Raw genomic sequence first — 9,660 nt, 5'->3', positions numbered from 1 at the left:
ATTTCGAGCCATGTTAAATGTGACCTCGGAAGTTGGATTCGCAGCGAATGAACCCGTAAAGTTCGAAGTATGCTCCAGGATTAAATATTGAGCCTGCAAGACTCGAGACGACCTCGAATGTGGTGGCCTCAAAACGTTCACGATCTCGAAAGGTAGCTCCTGAGACGCCTCTATCCTCAGGAATGACCTCGGATCAGGGACTCCGAGCCTGACGTACGTACGATCTCGAAGCCATGCGACCTCGGGAGATGTTATTAGCTCGAAAGCTGATGAGAAATCTGGGAGATTAAGGCCTTGGAGATATATGATAATGACCTTAAATATCTATAAGTGTTGTTTATAAGGGGCGTGCTCTGCATTTATTATTGTAAATCCCATAAAATCATGGGATATTATTCGATTAGTTATACACTCCCTGGTCTTCAGGGGACGTTTCCTTTTATTTCGGATTGCAGGCATTTAAAGCCATTTAATTTATTTACACAAAAAGAGTAACTACCCAAAATATGTGGGATAGTATTTTGCAACCTTCTCTATAAATAGAGAAGTCGTGCACCATTGTAATGGACCAAAAAAATTCTGAACCTTGAGAGAAAACTCTGAAGAATTCATGCTTAAGAATTTTCAGAGATAATCTTGAGTTTAATAACAGAGACTCGTGGACTAGGCAGATTTAACTGCTGAACCACGTAAAAATCGTGTTTTGTGTTGTTATTTTATAATTGGTCATTACTGTTTGTTGTTTACGTGCTCTTCTTTCACTGTTGACGAATAACGGCGTCAACAATGAGTAATGATAAGTGAACTCAAATATTATACATAGTAACATAGTACTCTTAAAACAGTCGGTGGACCTAATTTTGATAAATGTATTGACTAGTCTAAACTGTCACATCACAACGTGTAATATCTTATTACATATTTTGGGTGCACAATTTATTACTCACTTTTCAGATTATCTCTAAAGAATTAAATATTAAATAAATGATTTACACATTGATTTTTTTTCTTTCTCACTTTTAGCTTATTTAGATTAGATAAGATAGACTTTCAATATTATCTCGAGATAAAATAATTTTATATATTACAAATATTCTATTATATAGGACTATACGGACCCGAACAGTAGACCTTCTCGGTATATACTCCCTCCATCACCTTCCACTAAAATAACGAATATATTTATGAGTAATAATATCTGAACTAAAATATTGTACATAGGGACATAACACTACCTTTTTAAAACAACGAGTCTTAATTTTGATAAATGTGATTGACTAGGCTGAACAGACACGTCAGTGTGTGTAATGCTTCACAATTAATTGCTCTTATGTTTATATATACTCCCTCCATTACCTTCCACTAAAATCTAGTAATACATGGTCTCTTATACTATCATAAGCAGAATTGGCATTAGTACCTCCACTGTCATTGTCTTTATGGGCAATCAAATATTCAGTCTCTTCCAAATGGTCAATCAATGGATCATCCTCATTAGCCCAAGGATGCTTTCCCTTTTTCCTTAGCCCTTCCAATTCAACTGCCACTTCTTTCATCGAAGGCCTATCTTCACCATTAACATTAAAAAATTAAAAAATAAAATTTTTACCAAACACATAATATATTTTTAGATATTTTTTTTAATAAATACATATTGTAAAATAATTATTTAATTTTTCAGCCGGCTAGTTAAAAATGTGTACCTTTGCAACCGGTAGGGAGATAGGGGTTGCCGTCGTAACCCTCCGCACACCTACACTGGTACTGAGTCTCACTGCCATCAACGGCGGTGGGCTCGATGACAGTGTTGTTTCCACCACAAGCACAAAACGACTTGTTTCGAGCTTCGGTTCGACAGGGCGCGTCCTTCTGGATCGTCCAATCAGCAACCACCGGCAGCTCTTTCTCCGGGAAATCGTCCAAAAAAGCCCTAGAAAACTTGAAATGATTTCGCTTTACAACAAAGGCATACGTACAAGGGTTAAAGCTCATAACGCTTTGATGTCTGCTGAAGCTTTTAGGATTTATACTCAGGTTTTTGAGTCGTCTCTTAGGCAAATCTGTCTGACAGCACCCGATTCCCGAGCAACCATCGTCGTCCGTCACGTCACGGCGGTCGTTACATATGGACATGCAGCCCATGGAGTAGTTGGTTCCGTTCTCAAAGCCGTTGAGAAAGGCGTAGGAGTCGCAGCCCAGGACGACGAAGCTGTTCTTGGAGCCGGAGACGGTGAGGGTCGTGAGGTCGAGGCTGGTTTTGTTTAACCGGACCTGATGACCCGACTCGTTGAAGCATCTTCGGGCGACGAACAAGTTGATGGTTATCTCGTGGAGTTGGACGGAAATGTTGGTGACGACGAGGTTTCTGCCGTAGATCGGAGTAGGTCGTCCGGTGGAGTTATCATTTTCACATCTGATACTGAATTTTCTGTTGAGGTAACAATCTTCAGAGAGACCAAACGGGTATGGGATGTCCACATCTCCGCATCTACTCCGGCAACCGGGCAAAGCGAGCTGATCATCATCTGCCGCCGTTGATTTTACGATGATGATGAAGATGAATATGAATCGGAATAAGGAGAGCTCATAATTAGCCTCCATTTTCGTTGTGTTATGTCTTCTCTTCTGTATACAATATCAATATTTATAGGACATGGTTATGGTCGATCAGTCAAATTACGCGGCTTCTTCTGCTACAGTACTACTGCTTGTCTTGTATATAACTATATATATAATATATATATATATATATACACACACAACAACTTAGTTGATCGGGTTTATATATATATTCAATTCATTTTCCTGTTGAAATTTAGAGAAGGTCAAAAAAATTCAAAGAGTCAATAGAAAAATTTAGAAAATTGATAGAATTTTAGACCGAAATTATTTGGCAAAAAAATAATTAAAAGTAGACAGAGTAAAAAATTACTTAAAAAATTACAATTTTTACCGATTTCTCGTGTGTGTGTGTGTATATATATATAGATATATAAATGAAGCCGGAGAGAGATACATTTGAAAAGTTATTGATAACTAGAGTGTTTGATCGAGTCAAATTATTTTCTTTTCTGATGGAAAGGTCATACATATATAAGATATGATTAATATTTCATTTAGCAAATAATATGAACCAACCTGGTCTTATAAACTGGCAACACATGTCGTATATATTAGCAAAGATCAGATTAATTATGCCTAATTTATTGTTAGTACGTGTCATTGCATATCCAAAATGGTATAGCTCTATATACGTTACTGGAAATACCATCTTTTTTCACTCTAGGATTAAAAACTTTGGGAATTTTGCCAAAGTAGAAAGTTTTGTAATGCTCATTATAATATAAAATGTTTAATTTGAATATTACAAGAAATTAAAAGTCAACAAATTTTGCCAAATTTGTGATGTGCTACTGCTACATATTGGAGCTTTCTAAAGTTTTCAACGAAGCAATACCAAGAAAAGTAATTGACTCAATTCTCTTTTTGTTACTGTTTCTAACTTTTGCTGTCAGATTATGTGGATTCCTCCAAATGCCAATGATGCGGCTAATGTATTAGCTAAATGGGGATTTTCTTTGGGATTTTTTTTTTGTTTTTTTTACTACCACTGATTTTTTTTTAGAAAATTATTAGTTTATGTTTTAAAAAATACTATTTTCAAAATTTTTTATTTAAAAAAATACAGTATAAAATAGTAATATATTAAAAAATAATAATTGAACAACAACTAAATAGCAATTCACTGCATACTAATACGTTTAAAAAAAAATTCAAAATATAACTGAAAACAATTAAACACAAATTAGACATCAACACAATAACAAAACAACTATAAATATATCTAAACAGCTAAGCAACAACACAAAAATAACTATACATAAACCCTAAATAACTAAAAAATAATACAAAATAAAAAAAACATGCAGGCTAAAATGTAAAAATTGCCTTAAAAACGTAAAATTGAAAAAAAAAAACTTTGTTAGTCCGTAAAAATATAATATTTAGCAAAATTAAGTGAAGAATGAGAATTTTACTTTTTCCTTTCTAGTCTTCTAGCATACTTTCTTTGAGAGATAACTCTGATGGTATCTTGGTTGGGAATATTAAAAAATTGGAAATGGTGAAGAGAATAGGAATTAAATGGAATAAATTTAATATAAGTAAAAAAAATAAATATTTTATTTGTGCATGATTGGAAAAGTCGTTTCATTGGAATAACAATCCAATTAGAGCCATTACAACCATTTTAGAGGCCTTAGCAAAATAAGACTTTTTAAAAAAAATAATTTGGGCCAGCCCAATCACAAAAAAATGCATTTTTTTCAAAGAAAAAGCTTTTTATAAGGAAAAAATTGGACCAAATATTGGAGTTTTGGGCCAGGCCCCTTTTGTCCTACCCTTAAGTCGGATTCCAATACATTATAAAACAACCAAATAAATGAATCCAATGGAAATAGTTTTCATTTTATTACTACTAACCAAACATATCCATAGTTATCAAACTCCTTTATGTAATCTAATAATATTTTTTGCTCTTGATTAAAAAAAAGTGATTAACTTTAGTAGTACTCAATATTCACGTTTTGAGAGTGGGATTAGATTGAATATAATTAGATATATTATCTTGTTATTAAATTAGAAAGAGTATTGAAAACATTAATTCAACAACTTAAATAATCCTCTAGTTTAGGATTAACTTAATCCCCATTAAAAAATTTGAAATAATTTTATCCTATCAAATTCTCATCCTTATGTATTTTCATGGTAAGAAAAAAACTTATTACTTTGCCTCTAACCTATTTTATTTTAATTTATTCAATCTATTATATTTTTGTTTTATATGTTTTAATTCAATCTTATTCAGTTTCACTATTCAACGTGATCAATATGTAAAAAAGTACCCCTAGTCTAATGATTGACTTTACTCTGAAAAAATTATTAAAAAAAATTGTTGGTACTTAGTATTATTTATTTACAATTGTTTGATGGTGAAATAATACCAATACTAAAAAGGAGAACTTTACACCAACAAAATCCAATAAAAATGGGTCTCATATGGCATATAATAGTAAGTATATATAGATCCAGATTTGATTATGCTCGCAACAAGGCGAGAGAGAGGTATGCTCGCACCCTTCGTCATGAGTTGGGTGCGGCATCCACCTCCGAGGTTATGACAGTGGAGGAGCGACCATCCAAGAACCCAAGGTATGAAAGTGGGTCCCTCACTTTCACTGAAGAAGATGCTAAACACGTGAGGTATCCTCACAATGACCCTCTTGTTGTGACAGTCCAAATAGCTAATATGAAGGTAAAAAGATGTCTAGTTGATACGGGAAGCTCCGTAAACATTATTTATAAGTCCTCTTTTGAAAAGATGAAGCTATCCATCAATGACTTGAAGCCATGCTCTCACGTCATTTATGGGTTCACTGGAGAGGGACTGTCACCAGCTGGGACAATCAAGTTACCAGTCACCACGAGGGAAGCCCCCAAGCATGAAACTGTGATGACTGAGTTTTTGATTGTTGACTGCCCGTCTGCCTACAATGTGGTTATTGGTCGACCACTACTCACCAATTTGCATGCAGTAGTTTCAATTTGGCACCTATCTATGAAGTTCCCGACCAGCGCTGGCATAGGCTGCGTCCAAGGAGACCAAAGGGAAGCTAGAGAGTGCTATAATGCCTCGATAGCTAAGGCGAAGAAAGGTGCCAAGGAGAACAACATGATTGTGAGTGTTGAAAAAGAGGAGGCGGATGAGATGGATGTAGACCAGAGTCTTGTAGTAGTGAACGATGAAGAGATGTTGGAGGAGTGTGGCCAGGAGAGCACTCCTAGTTTAAAAGAGCAGAAGACCCCATCAGGTGATGAAGTCACCAAATAGGGCGTTGCCCAAAGCGAGGGAAGAGATATTGATCCTCGCTTTGGGGATTATGAGAGTGATGTGGGACCGTCCGAGGAGTTAGAGGAGGTCCCTATAGATGAGAATGACCCGACAAGAGGGGTCAAGATTGGGAAGAAGTTGAAAGCTGAGGTGAGAGTACAGCTGATAGAATTCTTGCGAAGAAATCAAGATGTCTTCGCCTGGTCTCACAAGGATATGGTGGGTATCTCACCAACTGTGATCAGCCACGTGCGCAACGTGGATGAAAGATATCCAGCGGTACAGCAGAAGAGGAGGTTACTTGACAAGGATCGAGCAAAGGCTCTTAAGGAGGAGGTAGAGCGATTGAAGGAGAACGGGTCTATTAGAGAGGCATACTGTAATGCCCTGGCTACCCCAGAACAGTTACGGAGAACGGTGAACCGGAAATTTGACCCGCTACCCGAGTCCTTTGGTTAAAAACGTGATCTAAGTGTTATTATCAGGTTAAGGTGAAAAATCAGCAAAAAGGAAAGGGTACATTTCATTAAGTAAATAAACTGCTCATGAGCCTTTTAAAATGTTTACAAGTAGTTCGTAATACAAAAGAGTCGCTACAGTTCCAAATTTACAAACTCCGCCGGCCTAAGCGGCAAAAATAGGGTAAACCCCTAGTCCCTCTGAGAACTCCTTGACCGTGGCGGTCAAGCAGCCCTGTATGTACACAACACCGCCCAAGCTCTCCACTCAGGGCTGGCCAAGTTTTTCCTTTCCTTTACCTGTACCACATAGCACCCATGAGCCAAGGCCCAGCAAGAAAACACAATAAAATACGATATAATATCAACAACGATCATAATAATCATCCAGGACTATCAGTCCAACAAATAGGTGACAATAGCCGAAAGTCACAATAATGAGCATCGCTCTCTTTAGCCATGTGACGATAGGGTCACCAGGGCTTAATCGATAAGTGTTTCATTCATAAATTTGTTCAGGACAGGTGCATGGTGATTGGTCACCAACATAACCTTCCTCACGACTCTAGAGTCGAAACTACGGACAACGTCCCTTAGCCACGTGACAAATGGTCACCGGGGTCATATACCTTGGCTATAGTCATCTGGTCGTAGACCAGGCAAGCGCTTATAAGTTCTTCGACCTTAGGGTCGGTCCCGCATTAATGCCATAGAGCCATTCAATGCGTGATCGTCGACTTTAGAGTCGGTCCCTGACTAGTCAATGTCTTAAACAGGTAATCAGCATTCATTAGCATTTAATATGCAATCCACGTTCACATATATCAACCAACAAGCCTCAGTATCAAACCATGCATGTCATATACCTGTACAGGGTGCAACTGTATCCATACACTGTTTTCTTACCTCAAGTTCGAGTGAGAAGTATGATAAAGACGACCCCTGAGAACGATCGGTCTTTTAGTTCCTTAGCGGTTACCTAATCACAACCAATTATAACCTCAATTAATAAGAATCCACGATAATAGGGTCTTAACCTAAGCACCACTCTCGGGACCTCAAAACATGCCCACACGGTGAGTAGAATCGATCCCGGGCCTTAAGGATTGAAACCCCAAGTCAAAAACCCTTAAAAACACTCAAAACGGGGTTTGGAAGGAACAGGGTAGCGCTACAGCGCTCAACCCCTAGCGCCACAACGCTCTACTCAGAACCTCCCAAGCGCCAGAAAGCCTCCTGAGGAGCGCTATAGCGCCCTAGGGTGGGCGCTGTAGCGCTACCTCCAGCCCAAAACATCCCTGAACCGACCTTCTTCATCTCCTTCGTTTCTAACTCGATTTCCAATCTTCCAAAGCCTATTCTTGATGCCAAATGAACCCAAAAACCATCCCAACACACCCCAAACATCACAAGCATGGGAACCCTAGCCAAAACTCCCAACAAAACCCATGAATTCACCCTAAACATTTCAGCTGCAAAGCAAAACCAAAACAGAGCAAACCAGAGAAACTATGGTCAAAAACTTACCCAAGGCTCGGCTTATGAAGCTCTTCAATAGTGGAACACACTCCCAAACTCCCAAGGCTTGCTTCCTAAGCTTGAATCCTCAAAATTGGTTCAGAAACCACAAAGAACAGTGAGGAAAAGAAGGTACGGGAGAACTCCTTTTTGCATACTCTGTTTTCACTACTTTCTTCAGCCAACAAGTGATATAACTATCCTAGGGGTGAAATGACCATTTTACCCCTAGGTCAATTAATACTTTCGAAAGGCTCCCAAGGGCATATTTGGTACTTTCCTCCTATCTCGTTAATCATAATTAACGCTCTCCAATTCCCTCTATTCTAAAAAATCATAAACTCCAATAACTCACCTCCCGTTACCCTTTATCTCCCGGTAACGTTCTAACCATCAAAATCACCCCGAGACTCAACCCAAGTCCCGACACTTAAACCTGTTGTGACTAAACCGCTAATCAATAATCTACGATCGTCTCATGTCGAACAGCTCGAACAAACCCACATCATAATGTGGTCTCAACATATATCACCGACATGCATACAATTAACATTATATTATAATATAATTATCATAAACATACATAAACACATTAAATGGCATAATTAAACATTATGGCCCTCCCGGCCTACAAATCCAGCCGTTAAACCACATTAGGGAATCTGGGGCATTACACATACTACCCAGCTTGGGTTTCAAACCCAGTCTTGGTGCCCAAACCCAATGGAAAGTGGAGGACTTGTGTAGATTTTACTGATCTAAACAAAGCGTGCCCGAAGGATTGCTTTCCTTTACCAAGAATAGACCAGTTGGTAGATGCAACCTCTGGTCACGAGACTTTGTCCTTCATGGACGCGTATTCGGGGTACAATCAGATCAGCATGCATCCTCCTGATGAAGAGCATACCAGCTTCCGAACGGATATAGGGCTGTATTGCTATAAAGTGATGCCCTTCGGATTGAAGAATGCAGGAGCTACCTACCAGCGCTTGGTGAATGGTATGTTTCGTGACTTAATCGGCAAGAGCATGGAGGTATACGTAGACGATATGCTGGTGAAGTCAAAGGAAGCTGAGGGGCACGTGGGAGACTTAGAGGAGTGCTTTGCAATATTAAGGAGGTATAACATGAAGTTAAACCCCCTCAAGTGTTCATTTGGAGTGGGTTCTGGAAAATTCCTTGGGTTTATTGTTAACTCCTGAGGAATAGAGGCAAACCTAGAGAAGATCAAGGCTCTCATAGAGATGGAGTCTCCGACAAGAATAATGGATGTGCAAAGCTTGACTGGGCGGATTGTGGCTCTAAGCAGGTTCGTTTCAAAATCAACGGACAAGTGCGTCCCGTTTTTTAACCTGCTTAAAGGAGGCAAGAAGTTTGAGTGGACCGCAGAGTGTGAACAAGCTTTCCAGGCGATAAAGGAGCATTTGGCCCAACCTCCTGTTCTTTCTAAGCCAGTTGATGGAGAAGACCTATTCATGTATCTAGCAGTCACGGAACACGCTGTTAGTGCTGCCTTAGTACGTGAGGAAGATAAGGTGCAGCACCCGGTATATTACGTTAGCAAGCATTTGATAGGAGCGGAGTCTCGATACCCCATGATCGAGAAGTTGGCTTACTGCTTGGTACTTGCATCACGAAAATTGCGGCCGTACTTTCAGGCACACCCCATCAAGGTCCTTACTGACCAGCCTCTTCGCCAAGTTTTACAGAAGCCGGAGTCGTCTGGTCGGCTACTTAAATGGGCGGTTGAGCTAGGCCAGTTTGAAATCAAGTACCAACCAAGGACTGCTATTA

The 9,660-nt window shown here is 38.9% G+C and overlaps 1 protein-coding gene across 1 annotated transcript; it reads right to left on the bottom strand.

Annotated features, from left to right (window-relative positions):
• Positions 1-1,352: 1,352 nt before the first annotated feature.
• LOC133823616 (wall-associated receptor kinase 2-like) lies at positions 1,353-2,601 on the bottom strand. Its single transcript, XM_062256477.1, has 2 exons — positions 1,704-2,601; positions 1,353-1,567 (listed from the first exon to the last, which is right to left on the bottom strand). The coding sequence occupies exons 1-2, from the start codon at positions 2,599-2,601 to the stop codon at positions 1,353-1,355; spliced, it is 1,113 nt and encodes a 370-aa protein (XP_062112461.1).
• Positions 2,602-9,660: the final 7,059 nt, after the last annotated feature.

Source organism: Humulus lupulus, chromosome 3 (genome assembly GCF_963169125.1).
Source record: "Humulus lupulus chromosome 3, drHumLupu1.1, whole genome shotgun sequence".
NCBI classification, from domain to species: Eukaryota; Viridiplantae; Streptophyta; class Magnoliopsida; order Rosales; family Cannabaceae; genus Humulus; species Humulus lupulus.
The sequence above is the reverse complement of the archived record's forward strand: the minus strand, read 5'-3'. Positions and strand labels throughout refer to the sequence as shown.